This window comes from Crinia signifera, chromosome 5, assembly GCF_055691185.1.
Source record: "Crinia signifera chromosome 5, ASM5569118v1, whole genome shotgun sequence".
Classification (NCBI taxonomy): domain Eukaryota; kingdom Metazoa; phylum Chordata; class Amphibia; order Anura; family Myobatrachidae; genus Crinia; species Crinia signifera.
Genome location: NC_139221.1, coordinates 226,489,829 through 226,515,923, shown reverse-complemented (window position 1 = coordinate 226,515,923; position 26,095 = coordinate 226,489,829). Strand labels below are relative to the sequence as shown.

Here is a 26,095-nt window from a genome sequence, read left to right as displayed (position 1 = left end):
ATCAGAACCCAAAACCCAAAACCCAAAACGCGAAAAAGTGTCCGGTGCACATCTCTACTATTTACACACTAATGCACAAGACTTACAATCATACCTATGTTAGGAGCTGCACGGGCAGCGCCTCCGCTCGCCCGGCAGTCTCCTCTGTTCTTCCGGCGGTTGCCGGGTTACCGCGACGCCGTCGCGCCATCAGCCGGGATCTTCCGGCAGACAGTCAGGCTGCCGGCGTACAACCCCTTCCTCCCCTGCCGCAGCGGTTGCCAAGGCGACGGAGGACGCCTGGCGGCCGCACGGAGGAAGGGGTGTGCATGACGCCGCACGCAGCGTCAGGGTAGCGCTTGGCGCGCTATTTAAACTTGGACACTGGGACACTCAGACGCCGGCTATAGCTCCTGTTTTGGCGTCCTGAGTGTTTCCGGTTCCAGGCTCCTGCTCACCCGTGGTTCCTGGTTTCTAGTCCCTGTTCCTGGCTGCCTCCAGATATCGTGCTTGCATCTGCCTGCTGACATCTTGGTGTTCAGATAAGTTGGGAGACTCTCACTCCTTGCCTCCCTTATTATCATTTATATTGTGTCAGCATATTGTGTATTGTTACACCCGTCAGCAGTTCTTATTGTGTCAGCATATTGTGTATTGTTACACCCGTCAGCAGTTCTTATTGTGTCAGCATATTGTGTATTGTTACACCCATCAGCAGTTCTTATTGTATCAGCATATTGTGTATTGTTACACCCGTCAGCTGTTCTTATTGTGTCAACATATTGTGTATTGTTACACCCGTCAGCAATTCTTAGTGTGTCGACATATTGTGTATGGTTACACCCGTCAACATCTTGGTTTGTGTCAGCATACCGTGTACTCAGCACCTGGGTACACCTTGTGTATTGTGATACCAGTCAGCTTGGCCACGGTACCTTGTCTGGCCTGCTGCCCACTGCATTTAGCACCGCGGGTCCCAGCCCAGTCCGCTATCCACTGACACCCCCCTCTGTAGGGAAGGGTGGTTCTCGCCTCCTTGGTTTCAGGTAGATTTTCCCCTTGTTTACCTCCGGCCTTGGCGGCTGCGTTGTCACTAGTAAGACCAGGTGGCATCGGGGTGGGAGCCTGACTAACGGGCTCCCACGAACGCGGCTATTATTGGTGAAGGTTAGCTTAGCACGCGTCCGCCAATTCCTAGGGGTGACAACGGAGTTAGGGTAGGCGAGATCTCCCTGTTCCTAACATTATAGCCGGCCACTTACTTCACCCGAACTTCCAGTCAGCCATTATGGATCCGGCCCAGCAGGCTGCTAATCACGCCCTGGCGGGGCAGATGCATACTCTTACTCAAGAGCTTCAGAAATTGACCCTCCGGGTAAACTCACAAGAGGAACGAGTACAAGGGGTCTTGTCCTCATCTAGAAACCCCGAACCCAAGTTGAGTCTCCCGGACCGGTTTTCCGGGGAACGTTCCCAGTTTTTTAACTTTAGAGAGTCGTGTAAACTTTATTTCAAACTCCGCCCGGGCTCCTCCGGCGTGGAATCCCAGCGTGTGGGAATGGTCATCTCCCTGCTACAAGGAGACCCCCAGACCTGGGCGTTTGGCCTTCCCGCTGGGTCCGAGGCCCTTACCTCTGTGAGTGCTTTTTTTTCTGCCATGGGGTTGCTTTACGATGACCCAGACCGTGCTGCCTCAGCCGAAGCCAACCTGAGGGCACTACGGCAGGGTCAGAGTAACGCAGAGGCTTATTGTACCCAATTCAGGAGGTGGGCCATTGACTCTGGTTGGAATGACCCAGCACTCCGTAGCCAATTTCGCATTGGGTTATCTGAGACGTTAAAAGATGCATTGGTTCACTACCCTACTCCTACCTCCCTGGATGAAATTATGGAGTTAGCCATAAAGGTAGATCGGAGGTTCCGGGAACGCCAGAGGGAGAGGGTTTCCGGGGTATATCCCTCCACATCACTGGGGGAGACCTCGGAGGTTGTTTGTGATGAACCCATGCAGATTGGGGCTACACGTTTATCTGCCGCAGAAAAGAATCGTAGGAGGCTGAAGGGTCTCTGTCTGTATTGTGGTGGTCAGGGTCACCGTGCAGTGGTCTGTCCGTTGAAGGCGGGAAAAGACAGGGCCTAGGTGGGGTTGGGGAAACGCACTTGGGCCTATCTTGTTTTTCTCCCCTAGACTCGATCATTATTCAGGTTTCTGTCACTTATAACAACTGCACTGTCTCTACCACTGCCTTTGTTGATTGCGGTGCAGCCGGCAACTTTATTGACGGGGGGTTGGTTTGTTCATTGGGGCTCAAACCCATTTCCCTGGTCAATTCATTGTCGGTTTGTGGCCTGGATGGTCAGCCACTCACCAACGGCAGCGTTACCGCGTGCACCCCTTCTCTCCAGCTTTCGGTGGGGGCTCTTCATTCAGAAGAGATTTCTTTTTTGTTGTTTCACTGTCCGCTCACGCCACTCGTCCTAGGGTTACCATGGCTTAGGAAGCACAATCCCAGTATCGACTGGACCACAGGAGAAATTATACGTTGGGGCTCTTCCTGTTCTGATCACTGTCTTTCTCTTCCTCTTCGTCTTGTCCTTCCCGTTTTTTCTTCTTTACCCTTACCCTACAGAGACTTTGCCGATGTGTTTTCCAAGAAGGAAGCTGATACGTTGCCCCCTCACCGCCCCTTTGATTGTGCTATAGACTTAGTTCCCAATGCCAGATTACCCAAGGGACGTCTATATGCCCTCTCAGAACCTGAGTCCCAGGCCATGGATTCATACATAAAAGAGAGTCTCGAAAAAGGATTCATCCGTCCTTCTAAATCTCCTGTAGGTGCAGGGTTTTTTTTTGTTGAAAAGAAAGATGGATCTTTGCGTCCCTGCATAGACTATAGGGCCTTGAACAAAATTACCGTAAAAAATTCCTATCCCTTACCACTCATCTCTGTGTTGTTTGATCAAATCCGGGAAGCGGTGGTGTTTTCCAAGATTGATCTTAGAGGAGCATATAACCTCATCAGGATTAGAAAGGGAGATGAGTGGAAAACAGCCTTTAACACACATTCAGGTCACTACGAATATCTGGTGATGCCGTTTGGCTTGGCTAACGCTCCTGCAGTTTTTCAGGATTTCATCAATGAAGTACTCCGGCCGTTCCTGGGAGTATTTGCTGTGGTTTACTTAGACGACATTTTGATTTTTTCCAAATCACTTTCTGAACATCGGCAACACGTCCGCCTGATCCTTCAGAAATTGCGTGAAAATCAATTATATGCCAAACTCGAAAAGTGTGAATTCGAAATTGCTCAAGTCTCTTTTCTGGGTTATGTCATCTCTCCTAAGGGCTTTTCCATGGACCCCAGCAAGGTTCAAGCCATCATGTCCTGGGCTCTTCCTAACAATCTCAAGGCCATCCAAAGATTCTTAGGATTCTCCAATTATTATCGGAGATTCATCCGGTCCTTTTCTGACATCGTTGCCCCCATTGTGGAACTGACTCGCAAGGGAGCCAATCCTGAAATTTGGTCCCCACAGGCCGTTGAGTCCTTTCATCAATTAAAGAAGGCCTTCTGCTCAGCTCCTGTCTTACATCATCCTGATCCCAGAATTCCTTTTATTGTGGAGGTTGACGCCTCGGATGTAGGGGCTGGAGCTGTCCTTTCTCAGAAGGACATTCATGATCAGAAGATTCATCCTTGCGCCTTCTTCTCCCGTAAGTTCTCCTCAGCTGAAAGGAACTATGATGTCGGGAATCGTGAATTGTTGGCCATCAAGTGGGCCTTTGAGGAGTGGCGTCATTGGTTAGAAGGGGCCAAACACATCATCACTGTGATCACCGACCATAAAAACCTAGCCTACATCGAGTCTGCTAAACGATTAAACCCACGACAAGCCCGGTGGGCGTTGTTCTTTACCAGGTTTCAATTCATCATTACGTTCAGACCCGGCCCCAAAAATGTCAAAGCTGATGCTTTATCTCGTAGTTTCCAGACTTGTCAGAGCACTGGACTCAAAGATACACCCATTGTCCCGTCTTCTGTCATTTTTGCGGGTCTGACTCAGGACTTGGCCTCCCGTGTCCTGGCTTCTCAGCCTTCTGCTCCTCAGGAGACTCCACTTAATAGACTGTTTATTCCCAAACACCTCAGAAATTTGGTCCTCAAAGATTTTCATTCCAGTAGGGTCTCTGGACACCCTGGCGTTACTAAGACCCTTGAGCACTTGTCTAGGGCGGTGTGGTGGCCCACCATAAAACAGGATGTTGCTCTGTTTGTCTCTTCTTGTCCGGTATGTGCTCGACATAAATCTCCCAGGTCATCACCAGTGGGTACTCTTCTGCCATTGTTCATTCCCGAAAGGCCATGGTCCCATATTTCTATGGACTTCATTGTCGACCTTCCTTCTTCTTCTCGTTTTACCACCATTTGGGTCACGGTCGACCGCTTTAGCAAGATGGCACATTTTATTCCCTTGCGTAAACTTCCCACTGCTAAAGAATTGGCACAACTCTTTATCTCGCATATTTTCAGACTCCATGGCCTTCCCTTGGATATTGTTTCTGACAGGGGATCTCAGTTTGTGGCCAGGTTCTGGAGAAGTTTTTGTTCCAGTTTAGGAATACAGGTCAGTCTTTCCTCCGGGCATCACCCACAGTCCAACGGGCAGACCGAAAGGGTCAATCAAGCATTGGAGCAATATTTACGCTGCTTCGTCTCCAAATGTCAGAGCAATTGGGCCGAACTGGTACCTTTAGCAGAATTTGCTTATAACAACTCGTATCATGCGGCCTCCAAAACCTCGCCTTTTTTGTGTAATTTCGGGTTCCATCCCAAGTGCAACTCCTTCTTTGTTCCAAGGGATTCCTCTCGGCCGCCCTTCTCCACAGTGTCCTTCCTTAGGAAGTCATGGCAAAAGGTTCATTTGGCTCTGAGGCAATCTTCAGCACGTTCAAAAATTTTTTTTGACAAACATAGGAGACCATGTTTTTTCCAAGTGGGGCAAAAGGTGTGGTTGTCTACTCGCCACATTAAGCTTCGCCAGAGATGTCCCAAATTAGGGCCCAGGTTCATCGGTCCATTTTTGATCACTGCTCAAGTCAATCCGGTGGCATTTAGGTTGCAGCTCCCCAGAGCACTGCGGATCAATAATGTCTTTCATTGCTCTCTTCTTAAACCAGCCTCGATGGCTTCCCAATCAGGGCCTGCTTCCAACCGCAAACCAGTCCTCATTCAAGGGCACAAGGAATTCATAGTAGAACAGATATTGGATTCCAAGGTTGTTCGGGGTCAACTGAAATTTTTGGTCCATTGGAAGGGGTTCGGAGAAGAGGAGAGGTCCTGGGTGCCTGAGCGTTTGTTACATGCGCCCAGGCTCAAAGCAGAGTTCTTTAAGACATTCCCATTCAAACCTGGTTGTAAGGGTTCGGTGACCCCTCCTCAAGGGGGGGGTACTGTTAGGAGCTGCACGGGCAGCGCCTCCGCTCGCCCGGCAGTCTCCTCTGTTCTTCCGGCGGTTGCCGGGTTACCGCGACGCCGTCGCGCCATCAGCCGGGATCTTCCGGCAGACAGTCAGGCTGCCGGCGTACAACCCCTTCCTCCCCTGCCGCAGCGGTTGCCAAGGCGACGGAGGACGCCTGGCGGCCGCACGGAGGAAGGGGTGTGCATGACGCCGCACGCAGCGTCAGGGTAGCGCTTGGCGCGCTATTTAAACTTGGACACTGGGACACTCAGACGCCGGCTATAGCTCCTGTTTTGGCGTCCTGAGTGTTTCCGGTTCCAGGCTCCTGCTCACCCGTGGTTCCTGGTTTCTAGTCCCTGTTCCTGGCTGCCTCCAGATATCGTGCTTGCATCTGCCTGCTGACATCTTGGTGTTCAGATAAGTTGGGAGACTCTCACTCCTTGCCTCCCTTATTATCATTTATATTGTGTCAGCATATTGTGTATTGTTACACCCGTCAGCAGTTCTTATTGTGTCAGCATATTGTGTATTGTTACACCCGTCAGCAGTTCTTATTGTGTCAGCATATTGTGTATTGTTACACCCATCAGCAGTTCTTATTGTATCAGCATATTGTGTATTGTTACACCCGTCAGCTGTTCTTATTGTGTCAACATATTGTGTATTGTTACACCCGTCAGCAATTCTTAGTGTGTCGACATATTGTGTATGGTTACACCCGTCAACATCTTGGTTTGTGTCAGCATACCGTGTACTCAGCACCTGGGTACACCTTGTGTATTGTGATACCAGTCAGCTTGGCCACGGTACCTTGTCTGGCCTGCTGCCCACTGCATTTAGCACCGCGGGTCCCAGCCCAGTCCGCTATCCACTGACACCCCCCTCTGTAGGGAAGGGTGGTTCTCGCCTCCTTGGTTTCAGGTAGATTTTCCCCTTGTTTACCTCCGGCCTTGGCGGCTGCGTTGTCACTAGTAAGACCAGGTGGCATCGGGGTGGGAGCCTGACTAACGGGCTCCCACGAACGCGGCTATTATTGGTGAAGGTTAGCTTAGCACGCGTCCGCCAATTCCTAGGGGTGACAACGGAGTTAGGGTAGGCGAGATCTCCCTGTTCCTAACAACCTACTTTTGAAAACTAGTTTCAGGGAGATTATAGTTGTTAGTAGAATTTTGCACAGTGCACCATTGAGGGGGCGTGTCATGGTCCACCCAAAGGGCATATCTTGTTCCATATATGGAGAAATTGTGAAAAGAGACTGTGAACGTGGCACCTAGAAGCGTGGGTGTGTACTGCTACATCTGAGAGGAACCTTTTACAATTACTTATATCCAAATGTAGATGAGCACCAAAGCAGTTAGTAAGAGATACTATACTTGAGAAAGTGCTGGGAAATGGTGCTGATAATGCAATGCAAATGTATCTATATCTCATTCCTTTTTTCCCTCAAAAAATGTAACGGTGTAATGTGGGATAGGTTACATGATGGAGATTGCTAGACTAATGAGGGAGAGAGGGAGATTGCTGCTATTTCAGGGAGTCTCCTGCAGAAGGCAGGAGGGTAGGCAGCTATGCTTGCAATACCTTTGGTAATAATGTCAGCCACACAAAGCAGTCATTGCAATCATTTCAGTTACTCTTCAATTACGCTTATTTTTCCAGGAGGCTTGTTTTCTTCCATCACATTAAACCTTTCTCCCTGTGTTCATCGTCTACCATCCTCCCCTCTAGAGGTTGCAGAACTAAAGAACATTTGTCTTTCCTTATCAGAGAGATGTAAACAAGCACAGTTAAGGGAAGAGCAGCCCGCTTGGCCATTAAAAAACATGTCAGACCATATCAAATATATAATTGCACATCTGCTCTTTTTGCAGACATCAGAATGGCAGGGGACTGCAGCTGTTCAGTGCTTTTGACATGGAAGGTCTGTAACACTGACATTTTTAGTTCTTCCTTCTATAGAAGAGAATCCATTGCACAGATTGCAGGTGACAATAGTATTGGTAAGTGTGCCGCAGTTGCTACTTTACCTACTATTCCAGCACATGTGTTTGAACTTTTTGTACAGGTTTAATAAATTGCATTTGCATTGTGGATAGGCTGTTTGTAACCTGTTTGATGTTTGTAAAGAAATAGTTGGTGATATGATGGAGATTCCATTTAAAGAAGTGTATGAGATCTTAAAATATAATAGTGATGATGTAAGGACAATGGAACTCATATAGAGTTTATCATCATCATCATCATCATCATCACCGTTTACTGCATTCTGCAGCATTAGACAGCCACAAATACGTGAGCTGTGGTTAAGCATGATTACCAGTTGCGTGGTTCAATAGAAATATGATTTGCATGTGTATAATGGAAAGAAGCACAGAACATGCAAAGATTCTTTACAGTATCCAGCTGATTCAGTTACTAGCCATTCCAGGCATGTTTGGAGGAAATCCTTATGTACATGTGATTTCTTCGTTTTTTATTTTTAACTAGCTGACCCGCCCGGCGTTGCCCGGGAAAAACGTGCATTTTTTTTTGTTTCCAAAATTTCTGTAAAATTTCATCTTATGCTGTGCCAAAGACCTAAGATTGTAATTTGTTAAAGCCTCCAGCATAATGTTAGAATTTGTTTGCATTGATACTCAATGACAGCAATGAAATCAGGTGTGGTGTTGTTGTTTAAAACACACCACTCCTGACTTGATAGCTTGTGTGTGTTGATGAATTCCACATCCACTCCTGAGATTTAGCACCTATGACATACCCTCCAACCTCTGAGGTCAGAAATTGGTATAAAAGCAGAAAGGGACGTGGCCACACCTACATTTCTATACTTTCAATTGTACAGTTTCTAGGGTATGTAATTACAGGCGCTGAGTGCATGGAGACCAGGGTGGGCGTTACAGGGGGTCCCCAGTTGATGGGAAATTTTCACAGTGTCACCAATATTATTTATTTATTTTTTTAATTAACAGTTTCTTATATAGCGTACACATATTCCGCAGCGCTTTACAGAGAATATTTGAACATTCACATCAGTCCCTGCTCCAGTGGAGCTTACAATCTCTATTCCTTACCACATGTACACGCACACACAGACATTCTAGAGTTAATTTGTTGGGAGCCAATTAACCTACCAGTATATTTTTGTATTGTGGGAGGACCCGGAATGCCCGGAGGAAACCCAAGCAAGTGCGGGCAGAATATACAAACTCCGCACAGTTACAGCCATGGTGGGAATCTAACCCATGACCTCAGTGCTGTAAGGCAGTAATGCTAACCATTACACCAACCGTACTGCCCTATCCATACCCCCTCACCTATAGAATTGTTTAGCAACCCACCGCCATCCAAACAATAATCATTTTGAATCAGAATTTATTTTAATATCCTAATTTAATTTCTTGATTGTATTTCTATGTACACCTATATTTTTTCATGATTAATTGAGTAAATTGTACACTTTATTGTGACAAATCTTTATCTCTTCCTAGTCTTTTTCTTCAACTTCTTAAACTCATAACATTCAAATAAATACTGGCAGTGCTCATGCCCATCGACTAAACATTATCTATGAACCAAAAGGGTCTGGGACACCCTTAAGGCAGAGCAGCGCCACATCCAACTAACAGGGTGAGTGCAGTGGACCTACTTTGGTACTTGTGTATTTTGGCGGCGCCCGATTTCAGCATCGTACGATGAACGTATCGCATCGCATGCCATGTACCCGATGGCATGCGATGCGATACGATTTTGACCCCCTATGCTGATGAAAAATCGTATAAGCACCCTAATGGGTGCTTACAATGTTAAATGCACCCCCACGCCACCCCCCCCCACTATAAACGTGAACCCGAAGCGTGGCGAGCACAGTGAGCCCACGAGGGGCGGCGGTACGCGCCCTACGACCTTTTCATACCCCCACTATCCACGTCGGCGTGGAGTTGAGAATAGAAAGTGTGGCGAGCCCGAAGCGTGGCGAGCACAGCGAGCCCCGCGAGGGGACGCGGATACCTTCAAAGGGATACACGTCCCCTGGCGGGCTTCACAGGTGTCTGCGACCCCTCGCTTGGCTCGCCACGCGGACACCTGTGAAGCCAGCCAGGGGACGCGGATACCTGTGAAGGTATCCGCGTCCCCTCGCGGGGCTCGCTGCGCTCGCCACGCTTCGGGCTCGGTGGCGCGTTGCGCTCGCCACACTTTCTATTCTCAACTCCACGCCGACGTGGATAGTGGGGGTATGAAAAGGTCGTAGGACGCGTACCGCCGCCCCTCGCGGGCTCGCTGCGCTCGCCAGGCTTCGGGTTCACGTTTATAGTGGGGGGGTGGCGTGGGGGTGCATTTAACATTGTAAGCACCCATTAGGGTGCTTAACATTGTATAAGCACCCATTAGGGTGCTTATACAATTTTTAATCGCATCGCATCGTATGGCATTGTATGCCATGTACAATGGCATACAATTTGAAAATTGTTTGCCATCGTACACTATGGCACGAAATCGCGTTGCATCGCATACCATCGCATGCGTTATGGTATACGATGCGATGGGCGCCGCCAAAATACACAAGTACCCCTACTTTTTATTGATCAACGGGTGCATTGGCCAGGACAAAGATTTCTCAGTGCCACCGGCCAGGTTGCGCAGTGACAGCCTGGAGGACTGGAGAGACGGATATGGGGAAAAAAAGAAAAAACTGTATATTCGGTACATATTTTATTTGCCTGTACAGACTGTTAAAAAATGGCAAATTTCGTTACAGTTGGAGGGTATGCTATGATGCAATTATTTTTTATGTGTTCTTTGTGTGTTTTACTGTTTTTGTGTGTGTGTTGTAGTGTATGTGGGTGTTGTGTTGAGTGTATCTGTCCAATGCGTAAGTGTGTGCGTTGCGCTACATGTATATATATATACAGTATGTGTATGTGTGTGTTGTGTCATTGTGTATCTGTGCAATGTTTAAGTGTGTGTTTTGTGTGTGTTGTACTGTTTTTGGGTGTGTGTAGTGAATGTGGGTGTGTGTTGTACTGTTAGAGGTATGTTTTGTGTGTGTGTTGTGTATCTGTCCAATGTGTAAGGTGTGCTACGTATATATGTGTGTGTAGTGTGCTGTGTGTATCTGTGCAATGTTTAAGTGTGTGTGTTCTGTGTGTTGTACTGTGAGTGGTGTGTTCTGTGTGTATCTCTCCAATATGTAAGTGTGTGAGTTGCACTACGTATATATGTGTGTGTAGTGTGCTGTGCGTATCCTGGCAATGTTTAAGTGTGTGTGTGTTCTGTGTTTTGTACAGTTTTTGGGTGTGTGTTGTAGTCAGTCACGGTTTTTACCTATGGGCTGCAGGGCTGCAGCCGCCCCCAGGTAAAATCCGCCACTGTCTCTGCCTAAGTGAAGCCAGATGCAGTCTGTGAGACTGCTCCGGCTTCATTGTGACTGGCAGTGACTTCCTATTGGAAGTTTGACCTGCCAGTCACCCAAGGCAGTCCTATTCAAAGGTGTTCCTGTCCTCCGGGATGCCTCACTGTGTGCAAATGTGGGGCAGCCACCAAAATGCAAAATGGGTTCTGCGCATGCGCAGTATCGCAGACAATACTGTGCATGCGCCGGATCCTGCAAAGGGAGCCCATGGAGGCTTGGGCCAGCGCATGCTCAGTATGTATGAGGTTACTGCGCATGCGCTGGCCCCATTCAGGGGATCGGCAGGTGCAGGGAGCATGGCAGTGGCACATTGTGGCAGCCCCCCTCCGCCAAAAGGGTAAGAGCCGCCACTGATTGTAGTGTATGTGGATTTGTGTTGTACTGCATGTGGTGTGTTATGTGTGTATGTGTTTTGTTGTGTGTTTCTGTCCAAAGTGTAAGTGTGTGAGGTGCGCTACATATATATGTTGCGTGCTATGTGTGTGTGTATGTGTGTGTACAATGTGTACGTGTGTGGAATGTGTATATCCTCAATTATCCCTAATTGTTTAAATCCTCCACCATAATGTTGGAAAGTGTCATTCATACTCAATGGGCAGTATTCAATGAGGCCAATTCGCCATGTTTCATGGCGAATTTGTGCTATTTTCACTTTGGAAGGGGATTTTTTTGTATCAGAAAGTGAATCACCCTATTCAACGTGCACTTTTCACCGCCAGCGAACAGTGAATGACGGACAAATCGCCGTCTGATAGTCTCCGCAATTCGCTGTGGTTTTTCAATGTGATTCGCCGTGAATGTATTCAATGAGAAGATGGCAAATTGCTTTCTAACTGATTTTCGCCGTGTGTCACCATGTAGCAATCGCAATCTTTTCATGGTGAAGTGGAATGTGAACTTTTAAAATAATGTTTTTTTTTTTTTTATTTGGTGTCAAAAAATCTGGAATTTTATTCTGTGAAGAGGCATACTATTTTTATTCATGTGCTTGTGCTTACAGCACATGAATATATATTTAATTTAAAAAATATATATTTTTTTAAACATAACAGCCAGCAGGGGGCCTGGAGCCGAGAGCCATTCATTACATATTCATATATTCACTGCTCCCAATCATTACATATGCACGATCGGGAGCAGTGTTAGCGGCTCCTACCCGGTCCCCTGCTAGCTCTCCCGGGGGGGCAGCTTGTGCTGCCTGGGTCCCGGGGAGCTCTCCTACCCCCCACATACATACTGGGACAGGCAGGGAGAATTCCATCTCCCTGCCTGCCGCCGTCACTCGGCTCCCTGCGGCGTCCGCCGCAGGGGTTAACATTTGCCATCGGGGCAGCGAGCCCCTGCAGCATTGAATACTGTGTCAGCGAGGGCTGGCAGCGAAGGCTCCAGTCCTCTGGAACACGGCGACTGTGCAGCGAATCCTAAACAGGATTCGCTGCACAGCGTGATTAAAGTAATTCAAAACTGCCCAATGACAGCAAAGAAATCAGGTGTGGAGTTGTTCCTTAGTTATCGGTTTCCCAGATTGTCGATCTTTTTCCCAGATCATCAATGAAGGCAAATTAAACCTTGGTGTTTTTTTACATTTCTAAGTGAAATTTCCCAAAAACGGGTTTGAGGTGCACACCACCAGGCCCAGAGGTACCTTGTTGCTGAATTTGGTGGCTCTAAGTGCCACGGTGTGTCCGCAATGCGACAGACACGCACACACACACAAACACACACACTCTTCTACTTATTATATAGATATCTATCCAAATAGGACAGCCAGCACTTAATCCCAAACAGCCGGGTATGCACGTAGGTGCCTTCCACTGAACATAGACATGATCAGGGCATAAATTGGTCATGCAGAGGTGGGGGAACTCATCTCTTTATGCCACCTAATTACCCCCCCCCCCCCCTCTCCTCCCCCCATTAGGCAGAGACAGGGCCAGTGGTAGGGTCTTTGGCATCCCCTTGTAAACTAGAATGCGTTTCTGTGATAATTACTGTGCAGGGCCAATGTGGAGGTTAAAATGTTCCACCTCACCATTAGAGGTGGTGGAACTCAGTTCCACCCATTTACCCCTCACTTTAACCCCTTGACATGATCAATATAGTCAACAGTAGTATGGCGGCACTCATGGGTCTTAATATCGAGAGGTACAGTCAGGTGATTAGCACCATAAATTATTAAAAATTTTCAGTTTTATTATTAAAAATGTCCTGAAATAATTTATGGTGCTATATTAATGTATATATATATATATATATATATATATATATATATATATATATATATACAGTCAACAGATGCGTCCTCTGTTGCATTCTCCAACAATAAGTTTGGGTACTTGTGTAGTTTGGCGGCGCCCATCGCATCGCATACCATAAGGCATGCGATGGTATGCGATGCGACGCAATATTGCGCGATATTGTACAATGCCATATAATTTTAAAATTGTATGACATTGTATATGGCATACAATGCCATACAATGCGATGTGATTAAACATTGTATATGCACCCTAATGGGTGCTTACAATGTTAAATGCACCCCCCCCCGCCACCCTCCCACTATAAACGTGAACCCGAAGCGTGGCGAGCGCAGCGAGCCCGCGAGGGGCGGCGGTACGCGTCCTCTGACCTTTTCATACCCCCACTATCCACGTCGGCGTGGAGTTGAGAAAAGAAAGTGTGGCGAGCGCAGCGAGCCACCGAGCCCGAAGCGTGGCGAGCGCAGCGAGCCCTGTGCGGGGACTTCGACACCTGTGAAGGTATCCGCGTCCCCTCGCGGGCTCGCTGCACTCGCCACGGTTCGGGTTTACGTTTATAGTAGGGGGAGTGGCGTGGGAGTGCATTTAACATTGTAAGCACCCATTAGGGTGCTTAAAAGCACCCTTTAGGGTGCTTATACAATCTTTCATCGCATAGGGGGCAAAAATCGCGTCGCATCGCATGCCATCGGGTGCATGGCATGCGATGCGATTAAAACATTGCGCGATGGAGATCGGGGGCGCAGCCAAAATACACAAGTACCTAAGTTTGCATTGCGGGTACCATAATGGAGCGTGGTGTGCAGTCGTGGGAGCATACATATGCACACTCCTGCAGGGGCACAAAGACTTCTATGGGGAAGCCTGAGGCCACAGCAGCAAACGGGAGGGAACACTACATACTTGCCTACTTTTGAAAATTAATTTCAGGGAGATTATAGTTGATAGTAGAATTTTGCACTGCACCCCATTGAGGGGGCTTGTAATGCTCCACCCAAAGGGCGTGTCTAATTCCATATATGGAGAGATTGTGAAAAGGGATTGTGAACATGGTACCTAGACGTGTGGGTGTGTACTGCTACATCTGAGAGGAATCTAGTAAAATGATTTATATCCAAATGTAGATGAGCCCCAAGGCAGTTAGTAAGAGCTACTATACTTGCTAAAGTGCTGGAAAATGGTGCTGATGATTCAATGTAAATGTATCTGTCTCTCGGGGCGTGGCTTGGCCTGGTTGGTGAGAGGACGTGGATCTCCGGGGCTCCGTAATTATCCTGATATAATCTCCTGATCCCGGGGCCACGGCTCTCCCTCCCTTCTCCCTCTCCTTTATGAACCTCCCCTGCACATCTTGTGCCACCCGCTGAACCTGCGCTGGGCTCCGGTCTTCTGTGGTGACAGCCCGGGCCTTCCGAATGTGGGACTCCCGGGCGCCATCTTGAAAGCTCCGACATCCTCCGACGATCATCTGTGTTCCAGGCGCTTGGGCTCCTGCGCTGATCTGCCCGGCATTTGGCAGCGGTGTTCTCCTGCGATACCACCCTGCACGCCGCGGTCAGCATTAAAGAGCAAATCCGGCATTGTGGTTGAGGGGAAATAACGGCATATCTGGTCGCTGGAGACAGCGGGCCTCATTCTGAGAATTCGACCTGCACAGTCCTGCGCGGACGCCTTCATATCTGGCGCTGAGGTGGGAGAACAACTCTGTTTATTCTGGCATACAAGGCACTGCCTTTACATATTGACACGCACCACGATCCTAATGTTGACCAGTTGCTGCCTGTCTTCCTGCCGGACACCCTCCATTATTCACTAGAAACCCTATATGTATAGCTGCAGCCATTCTCCTTTGAGGTCCCACTGTAGCTGGTTACACATGCTATTGTGACACCATGGTCGTCGCCGCTTCACAAATCCTGCATGCAATCTATGCCTTTACCAACAGGCTTATTGCCCAGCTGAATGACATACAGAAAAATGTTTATTCTTCCTCCTATATCCAAGAGAAGTGTGATGATGTTCCTGAAGAAGTTATATCTCATTGTACCGACCCTGTGGCCCTCGCAGCTCCTGTTTACCCTCATACCCTGGATATGTATTCTCAAGTGGACATGACCAGATTTAAATCATTTTGGAGTTCCAAACATAATCCTTCTGATCATGCTGGGCTTCCCATAAAGGTCTCTTTCCCACTCCTGGTGGAAATTCCACGATCCTGGACTTCTTTGTTTCATTACCTTGGATCTTCTGCTGCCTATCCTCGAGAGACTTGGAAAGTGCTCACAGACATAACTGTGTTTTTTCAGCTGATTGAGAGTTGGCCGGACTAATGTTATGTATACGCTATTTAAGTTTATGATGCCTATTATGATCTCTTCTTGTGTCATGTTCGGTTTTGCCATACTCACTACTACTCACTACTACTCTAATCTTAATATTACATTAGTATAGATATATCCTGGTTTCATGTATGTAACGTTTATTGGATTGTTTCCCTACGTCTAATGCCACAACTCACTTGATATGTAACATGACATAGGCGATGATGAGACAGTTCATTATTTGGTGGTTGTGGGGATGGTCCTGGTTGGACTGGCGCTTTGGTTTTTTTTTAGTGTATGACTATGCCTATGATAGTTATTAAGATATCCTGTTATCAGTGGATGAGACAGACTCCCTCCAAAGTATTATAATTTATCATTATTGCCAAGCCATTGCTTCCATCAATCCATCCGCCTACTATCCTACCACTATATGGGGATGGGGGGGGGGGGGGAGGGTTGGTAGCTAGATATATGTTGGGTGGGTGGGCGGGATGGGTGTGAGGGGGTGAGTTAGGTTTTTTAGGTATGCTACACCCCCTGCCATGAAGCCCCTGTCTATTTCTACACCTGATCCTGAACTGAACGAGTATACCGATGTGGGAGTGCCCAAACTGAAGAATGCGTACTACAATACTCCTTTGAACATTGACTGTGATACCGTTTCCCTTCAGGCTCCTTTTTTGCTAATGGTACCTGCGATACGACACTGGAATTTGACAACATGTATTTGCGTATTCCTTTATGCCTATGTCAGTTGTTTTCCTGATCTCCTTGGTGATAGCACTTTTAGGCCAACCATGCTTCCCCAGGGATCTGAAAACTGGCCAGATTAGAGCTTTGAAAGTAGACGCAGACTTGGCCTGATTAATGATCATAGCGCATCTGTCCAATTTCTCCTATCAATATAGTTTCTTGCTCAGCACAACAGTGTGTATTTGACCTGGCGAATCCATATTGCGGTTATCTTTATTGTAATACTGTGATAATGTCCCCATATACTCTAGACAGGATGATCCTGGTCATTTAGGGCCATTGACATAGCCCCTGTCAGTTCTCCGATCTGTAATCCGCACTAGTTAGTTAGTTAGTTGGGAGGGTGGGTGGGAGGGTGGATGGGTGGGTGGTTGGGGTAAATTAGAGTTTCTGGCAGGATTAGCTTAACCTTGTGTTAGCTAAAGGCCACTGATTTACTTCCCCCTACAGTATATTGTAGTTAGTGGGGTAACTATTAGCTTTAGGTAGTGTAGTTAGTTGGTGGGATCCAGGTATACCAAGAGTTGGGGTTAGGTCATACAGGGTGGGGGGTTATGGGGAGGTTTATTTTGGGCTTAGTGGGTTGATTTTATGTTTAGGTTGTAGTATGTGGCAAGGCGAGCTTTTCATTTGTTTGAAAATGTACATCTCCTCTATGGGTATGTATATGTAGTGGAGCGACTGCACCTATACTTTAAATGCTATACTGTATCACTTGAACAATACCCCTGCCAATAGCTTACTCGAATGGCGCCTTCGAGTTTATATATTGCATTTTCCATCCTGCATGCGGGCTATTGTTTTACGTTACATGTGTAGGAGGTACCTACTATACTCTACTGTTATATATTTATTGTGTGCTCTGTCTTGCTGCCTTAGTTTGTGCTTTTTGTTTTGTATTATCTAAAACTTCAATAAAAATCACTCAATTAAAAAAAAAATGTATCTGTCTCTCATTTCTTTTTCACAAAAAATTTAACAATGTAATGTGGGCTAGGGTAAATGAGGGAGCTTGCTAGACTAATGAGGGAGATAGGGAGATTGCTGCTATTTCAGGGAGTCTCCTGCAGAATGCAGGAGGGTAGGTAACTATGGAACACTATGCATCATGAAAGGACACACTGCTGTACCCTGCAACAGTGTAACTAGCCACATACACACACACACACACATACACACACACACACACACACACAAATTATATATAATGAGGAAGTAGCAAAAATAGTCCCCAAACCATTGGTTTACACACTGATTTATCCCAGAGTGTAGCTGCCTCCTTTGCTGCCTATAGTATAGTATCTATATCTCATAGAGGAATTTTCAAGTGAAGCTCTTTAGTGAGCAGGAATTTACAGCTCTGAAATTTTCTCCAGTTGTTGAACACATGAGGGCAATATAATCAAACTCCTGAAAAGAGGAATTTACACTTCAATGCAGCAATAAATATAATGCCCAGTAGGTGGCAGCCAAGGTTCTTTGGTTGGCTGCAATTTTAATTATGAAGTTTTTCTAAATACTTATTAATATCGAAATCTCTAGTGGGAATTTTGTTCTACATACCAATTAGCGCCTCTCACAAATGAGGCTATGTATGGTGAGAATGAGCTGAATATTTTTTCACTATAAATATAAGTTAGATTCAGTTTTTTTTATACATTGGTATATTATATTGTCCTTTAATGTCGAAGTTGTGATTTCAAATTTTCAATATGTATTTCTTATCACATCCTAGGTGATAAATGACAATAGCAAGTAGCAAATGACAATCCCATATATCAGATTTAATGGAAACACAATATACAAATTTGTACACTGAACATTGGCATTTGGGGCAGCGGACAGGGGTACTTGCCCATGGGGACGCCCAACATTTCATGGGCGTTCCCATGAAAATGCTGGGCGTTCCGATGATAATCACCCAGTGAAGTGGGTGCCAGGGGCGGGCAGCTGACATCACCGGATGTCAGCTGCCGGCCATTTCCATGACATTGTACACCCATATAAAAGTGATGTGAGAGTCACTTTATATATGCGCGTACACACCACATCTTTCAATGGTCGGCGACCATTGAAAGATGTGGGAGGTTCCCATAGGCGTGTGAATGGATGCATATGTGAAACATCCATTCGCATGCTATGCGAACATACGTGTCGTGCGAATGGTGGACCAGCGTACCACCATTCGCAGGGTTGGGTTATGGTTGACTCGCAAGGAAGTGAATTTGCATCTGAACGAATCAACCAGAATAATCCCCCTCAGTGTGACCAGACCCCACCATATAAAGACACAATTGGCTGCATTTTACAGGGAGACAGAGCTACACGCTATCAGAAGCCTAACCCCTGTGTGACCAAAGCCACTATTCTCAGTATTATACCATACCTCCCAACTTTTGTGCTGAAGAAATAGGGCCCCGTCCGAAAAGGGGGCGGGGCGTATGCAAATGATGGTGCGGCTTTTGCTAATTAGCCGCAACCTCATTTTCATACGAGAATAGACGCTGTGCGCATTCTATTAGATTGGGGGGTCTCCCAACTGCCACCCCCCGCAACGGGACAATGCCTGCCGCGGGTGGGACAGCGGGACAGGACCCGAAAATCGGGACTGTCCCGCTGTAATCGTGACAGTTGGGAGGTATGTTATACACTGGGGTGTAGGTTTCAGATGATACAATTTAAAGCAAATCACATCATAATCACCAGAATCTGTGTTGCCCTCTTCAGTCGGCAAGTGGGTAGACAACTATGTTGGAAGGCCAGGAGAGCTTCTCTAATATTAGAACACTTACAGACCTTCCAGGAGATTTGACCATCACTTCAATAAACTCAGAGGCACCCTTAGTTAAAAGGTATAATCCTTTTTTTTTTTTTTATGAATATGATCTGGTTACTTTGTGGTGACATTATCATCCTGACCTACATATATACTAGCAGAGCCTGCAGATGGGTGAGGGTATCTAACAAGAACAACCCACCTCCATCCTGGCCCACAATCTATGGCACCCTTATTTGAAAGATCGGGGGAAAAAATATGCCTCCCCAGTAACAATCATCTGGTAATTTACAGTTGATACTGCTCTATACTACAGCAGGGTTGCCGACTTTTTAATACTCCTCTCCGGGAGAAGCCCGGAGAGGAGACTTTGCTTACCCGATCGGGGGGCGGGGCTTGACGGTGACGTCATTAAGCCCCGCCCCCACTACGGGAAATAGTAGAAATTACTGTTATCCATGGAGGGGGCGGGGCTAAAATGACACGATTGTGCCATTTTAGCTCCGCCCCCTCCTCTGAGACCCACGGATTGCGGCATTTACATGCCGCGATTCGGTGGGTTCAGGGGGGTCCCCTAAATACCGGGAGGGTTGCCCACCCTTCCGGGGGGCCGGGAGGGGGACCCGATTTTCGGGAGACTCCCGGGAATTCCGGGAGGGTCGGCAACCCTGTACTACAGAAACAAAGGAGGTCTTACCTGTGGTTGTCCTAATAATGTATCTAGTGAAGTGTGGGTTGATTCTGTTTTGCAAGTAAGCAAGCAAATGTGTATCTGGAACAAACTATGTTTTTTTCTGTGCAGAGGAAATACTGGCTGCTTTGGCATGTAGCCCACAAATGTTCCTCTTACTTTTACACTACAACTTAGATTTAGTTTGGACAAACACCACACAAATCTAAAGCTATCTACAAGTTACATCTCCCCCATCTGCAGTGCAACATTGTTCTGCCCAGGTTTACAGTTAATTCAGGGTGGCCTACCCTCCTGGAATGGCCCGGAAATTGGGTCGATCTCCCGGCCCTCCGGAAAGGTAGGCAAGCCTCCCGGAATCCGGGCAGCCTCCTGCGACCCCCCGTGGCGAGTGGTCCGTGGGAGCAAATGACACGAATTGTGTCACTGTAGCCCCACCCCCACCATACAATGCCTGAAATACTGCCTGAACAGCGGGGGCGGGACCACAAAGACAGGATCGTGTTGGCTACACCCCCACACTGGTGACCTGCTGACCACCCCGCCACATCAGTGGCTCTGCCCACCCCTGCCTCACTGAATTGGCTGCCCTCTCCCGGAGAGGGCAGCAAGGAAGTAGGCAACTATGATTTTTTTTTTTTTTTGCTTTACTTCCAATCAGAATCAGGCTCTGTGTCCACAGAAGATCTTCACTAACTCTCTCTGCACATGTTACATCAGCCCCACCTGCAGTGCACATGGTTTTGTCCATTAAAAAAGGAGTTTGCTTTTGTAAACCAACCAGAATCAGTCCCATATTTTGAATTAGTCTACATAGTGCATTTTAGTTTACAGTTGACATAATTATGTACTGAAAGACTTTGACAACCACAAAAAACATTGAAATTCAGAAATGAACAACAAAGTATAAATACTTACAACATGATGATATTGGTACACTAATAGCCAAGAATATCCACGCAATGTCCATTTTGCTGAGACAAATAGTTTCTCTGTGTTGGGGTTGGCTACCTTCCTCGGTTACATGGGATATATTGCCGAGAACCCCAGGTTTCCAAGTTCCAGCAGGCACCAGCCTGTTTAGAAAATTTCCAGTTGCTGTGGACCCAGGTGTGGACATAGTTATAGAGCTTCTAGTTGTGACATCGGTTGACAAAACAAAGTCTAATGTGGTAGCAGTGTTTGATATAGTATGGGGCTTGATAACAGTGCCCTTGGTGGTTTCTAAAGCAAATGTAGTGCTCTTAGAATCAGTGGAAGTGTGCCAAAATGTGGGTGATGTTGTCATTCTTGTAACCGTTGGCGAAGTTCCATTCTTACCTTGTCTTATAGAGAACAAGGAGCCATTTCGACTTAACACTTCCCATAATTTAGAATGATAGCTCTTAAAAGGCACTGACACTGATGCAGTGTTCTTTAACATACCACTGGTAAAGGTGGTAGAACCTTCTGTCTGGTCTTCTTGGGGAAGACTTTGTAAAGTACCAACATGTCCCAGCAAAGTGTCTTTAAGAAATGCAAGTATAGTGCTGCTATGGTCAATGGTGGATGTAGTCCTCAATGACAAGCTGGAACTGAGCTCCGGTTGGAGGTAAGTTTCTGTAGTGAACACATCTGATATGTTTGCAGATGTTTTTCTTTTGATGTGCGCATTTCCTGAATGTGTAACACCCTGAATATTAAGAGGTGGCGTAGCCATAAGCCTGTCATTGTAATCAGCAACTTCGCTGTGAAGAGGAGGCACCAAGTCTGCAGATTTTACAGACAGCCTAGTGCCAGACTTCGCAGACTTCCGAACAAGACCAGAGCTGAAACTCGGCATTACCATCGCTGCATTTGGGTTGGTTTCCTCCAGAAAGTGGTAAGATGGGGAGGTTGGAAACTGTTCCTTAAACGCAAATATTTTTTTCTCTGCCTGAGCCAGAACAAGTAGAACACCTGGAAGAGATAAAAGACAGTATTTATGGAAATTATGTAACAGAGAAATAAATAGAAGCAGTGATGTTATCGTATATGATGCAACTTATAATAATACAGTCAATAAACCAAATAATCATTGCAAGCTTTCATTTTCTTCCTTTTGGAACACACACATATACATATATATTATAGATAGAGATCTTCAGTTCACTTATAAACATAGCTCTGTCATTCTCATAGTGAAGGGTTAACACTGACTTCCCAGAGATTCATCTGATTGCATTTATGTATATTCTCTAGAGTGGCCAGTCCCGGGATCAACGGGATCTTTGGATTTGGCCCCCAAAACGCCGGTATTTCAATCCTGTGATTGGTGTTTCCAATCCTGGGATTTCGGGATTAGACTGCGCATGCACAGTCTAATGCCGGGCAGCGTCTTAGCAGGTGATCAGACGCTGCCTGGCTTCTCCCGTCCCCAGCAGTGCGGCTCCGCGTAGCATGACAAGGTCAGAGGGCACACTGCGCAGGCCACACAGACGCACAGCTCACCTCATCTGGGGTGCGCTGTCTTCCCGTCACCATCAGCCCATCCCCCTCCTGGCTCAATCGCCCACTCGCCCGGCTCCAAGCTCCATTGCCCACCCTCTCAGCCGCACCACATAGCTCCCAGCCGCTCCGCACATGTGAGTAAACATGCAGCACGGCCCGGGTGGTTTTTTTTTATTAGGGAAGCCAATCCAGGTTCCTGGGATTGGGCATTTGTCAATACCAAATTCCAGGATTGAAAAAAATGCCCTGGCATTGGCATCCCTAATATTCTCTCTCTGTTAAGAAAATAGGACTAATTCAGAGGTGTACCATACACTGTGCCAATGTTTTTGCAATCAAGTGACTATCCTGTAAATAAATAAATAATAAATAAATATCCTTTGACTGTGCACTTGCTGTGATAGCACTGCACATGTGTAAAGGTACAATTCTGCTCGCAGGCAGGATTTCATTGCAGAGTGGTTAACCAGAAATGTGGTAAAAACACAGGCATGTCATGAATGTTTTGGGGCATGTATCTGATGGCAGCTGCAATTATGTATGCAGATATACTGTACATGATACCTGTGTCACTGCTGCCGCATCCAGTCTGTGTAGCCATAGGGATAACCTCCACAGTCAAGCATTCAAGAGTAGATGAATGAGTTTTATGCTTAGAACACGATGCCTACTCACAATGCCTCAGAAATGCTTTAGCTCTTGATCTGCATTTTACATACTATTAGTTCTAACTATCTCCTAGGAGCCTTGTTTAAGAGTTGTGATTAAAAAAAAGGAGAACTAGCTGGTCCCCTTGTGTACTTTAAAGAACACCTGCAACTTTGGGATGGCTCAGAATTTCTGGCTTATAACCCTTTCACGTTGCAAATACCACAACGACCTGACAATAAGCCGGCTTTCTGATGTTCAAAAAAAGGGGGCAGGGCAGCGGCAGGTCATCAGGGGGGGGGGAGGGGGAGGGGGGCAGGACTTGCAGATCACGTTGTCTCCTCCCTATAGTGTGAACGAGACTTGTGTTGCTTGACCCAGGTTACCCATTCACACTGCACAGTAACCCGGTTCCAACACAGGATTAACCTTTCTTTTAACACAGGTCAGAAGCTGATACTTTCCCTTAATGTGTCAGTGAACCCTTTGAGACAATTTAACCTCTTCACTCCCTCATGTAGAGAACAGCTATCCTCTAACTCTACTGTTCACCGTATGCCTTTCATACACTGCCTTTCTCTGTCACTCACTGCCTCTCCCTTTCACCCACTGTCCACCCTCTGTTTCTCCGTCACCCTCTGATTGTGAGCTTCTCTCTGTCTCCTTCTGCCTCTGCACATCACCATCTGCTGCTTCCTGTCCCCCACTGCTTATCACCCTCTCTCCATCACCCTCTACCTCTCCTTGTCACCCACTCTTGGTCACCCTCTGCCTCTCCCTATTACCCACTGCTTCTTCCTGTCACGTCTATATCTCTCTGTTACTCTCTCTTTTTAATTCACTGCCCATCAGTCACTCATTGCTTGCCGTATCCTCTTTCTCCCCATAAACCACTGCCTCTCCCTGTCAATCTCTACCTCTCTATCATCCACTATCCTGTGAAGCCACACCCCTTTTCTGAAAAGGGCGTGAATGCTGCTATCATTAGTCGCCCCTCCTTCTCTTATCATGTGGCCCCCTGTCGTGTATTCTGGACCCACCCCTGCACAAAATAGTGTATTGAACACTTTTGCCTCAAGCAAAATGGACTTTAGGAGTAAATTCTTTTGTTATTACTGTATTTGGATATAACAGAGAACTCGTAATTGTTTAGCCAAGTTTACAATACCCTTTCTATGTTACTATAGTAACTGTGAATAAAGGCAATATAGCTTCCCTATGATCTTAGAGTATAACAGTCTCTTATCTTTTTACTGTTCATTATAAAACGAGACAAATAAAAGCTTCATTAATATTGTACACGCTTTGTTTCCTGCTGAAGTGACTGTCATGGCCAAACAACATAACGATGAGCAGTCACTGTAACATTACTGTACAGCTGCAAATACTTACAGGAAGGTGGGATCCAAAGTGAACAGCAATATTGATCTTTAGCTGTATATTTTATGGATATTCAATTATCAAATAGTGATAAACATTCATTAGTGGCACGTTATTAAAAGCAAAACATAAGCCATGTGATAGCAATTTCAGCCAATGTGGTTTGCTTTTAAGAAAAAAAAAGTATTTATCTGAGATCTGCTAAACATACTGAGGCTGCCTCTTCATTTAGAACAAACACATTGTGTCTAAAATGCAGGTGGAAAACAGAAAAAATTAGAAACAAAACTGCCATGTGCTAAAACTGTGGTCCTCATGGGTTCTCCTATAATCACATGTGCAGCAAAAAAATGCAGCAAGATAATGGCCCAGGCAGTTTCGTAACTATAAATTTTGCTCCCTCCAGCCAAAAAATGAGTGCCCCCCACCATGGCATTAGGGGTGTGACCACTTAAAAAGAGGCGTGGTCACTTAAAAGGGGGTGTGATCTTGAGTGCAGTGTGCCTCGCCATATACCTCTTATATACAATATGCAACACAATAGTAGACCCCCTTATCAGGGGAGCCGAGAGAGGGGGGGAGCGGGTACTAATTACCCGGGCCCACACTTGCTGAAGGGGCCGCGCAGGGGCCCTGGTCTGACCCCTCCCTTCCCCCTCCATCCCTCCCGGGTAGCAACAGTAGCACACACTTCTACAGCATGTGCTGTGCTGACAGCAGGATCGGCATGAGTGTCTCACTGACAGCGTGAGAGGTCATGCTGAGCCTGCAGTCAGCACAGCACATGCTGTAGGTGTGTGCTGCTTCTAAGATTACAGTTTTTAGAGTTTTCTTTCACCCTCCTCTAAACATTTTGGGGGCGTGGCCTAAGTGTGGGAGGTTCCCACAACACACACTTAGGCCACGCCCCCAAAATTTTACCGGGGCCCGGCATTACTCTCGGCTGCCCTGCCCCTTATACTTGCACCTTAAACATTATGCCACACAGAATGAACCAAAATTCACCTTATGCGACACACAATGAGTCAAAATTCAAATGGAATGAGCCAAAAATTACATTATACCACCCGGATGGAGCAAAAATTCACTAAGGTGCCCATACATGGAGCGATGTGCTCTGTGTGTTTTGAACTAGATCGCATCACATCTAAATAAAAAAGTATGCGATGTGCTAAAGCAGCGTGCGTTTTCACATATATATGCGATGCGATCTAGTTCAAGTTTTTTCAAGTTTTATGTTTTAAACAATAAAAGTAAAAAAAATGCACCTTTTTTATACAGTGAATGGGAAATACTTTCCTAATATCCACTGCATTAGCATGCATTGTACTGTATGAATAACATACAAGGTACACCTGTTGTGAAAATTCTAGTAGCAAATGTATAACAACAATAATTTGATATGTTTATTACTGGAGCATGACATGTAATTGTATAATGCTGCTAATGATTTCAGCATTGTACCATACTACTAACAATCATAGCTGGTGTTTAAGGGGTTAATCCATTTGGACCTCCTGGACATTCCATGGAAGCCTCCCCTGGTTGCCAGGCAACCATATCAGTAACACTGCATGCAGTGCACAGATCCAACATTACCTGCCACTTGTGCATTTTAATTTAACATAGAAAAAAGAAAAATCAGTGAAGGCCTGAATACATTATCTCTCATTTCACATTGTCTGGAAAAAAGGCTAGCATGAGGTAAATTGGAATGACAAGTTGTAGGTTTTGTACACATTGGAGTTTATTTACTAAATGGCAGCTTTTCAAAGACGTTAATTATCAATGTTTTTGCCCATAGAATGTAAAACAGCAAGACTATTAAATGCAAATCCAGGGGTGTTTCAAACAATAGTATTACTGTTTCTCGATCATCTACAAAGGCTTTACTGGTGAGCTGGAGTCTGGGCACCAAACAGTAACGTTTCTTCTCCCAGCAGCCCA

The 26,095-nt window shown here is 46.3% G+C and overlaps 1 protein-coding gene across 1 annotated transcript in view; it reads right to left on the bottom strand.

The window, feature by feature from the left end:
* TMEM108 (transmembrane protein 108) overlaps nt 1-26,095 on the bottom strand; it is a 205,226-nt gene that overhangs the window by 24,092 nt on the left and 155,039 nt on the right. Inside the window, exon 4 of the mRNA XM_083188589.1 lies at nt 20,570-21,589. Within this exon, the coding sequence (XP_083044715.1) occupies nt 20,570-21,589 (1,020 nt within the window). The remainder of the gene's footprint in view (nt 1-20,569; nt 21,590-26,095) is intronic.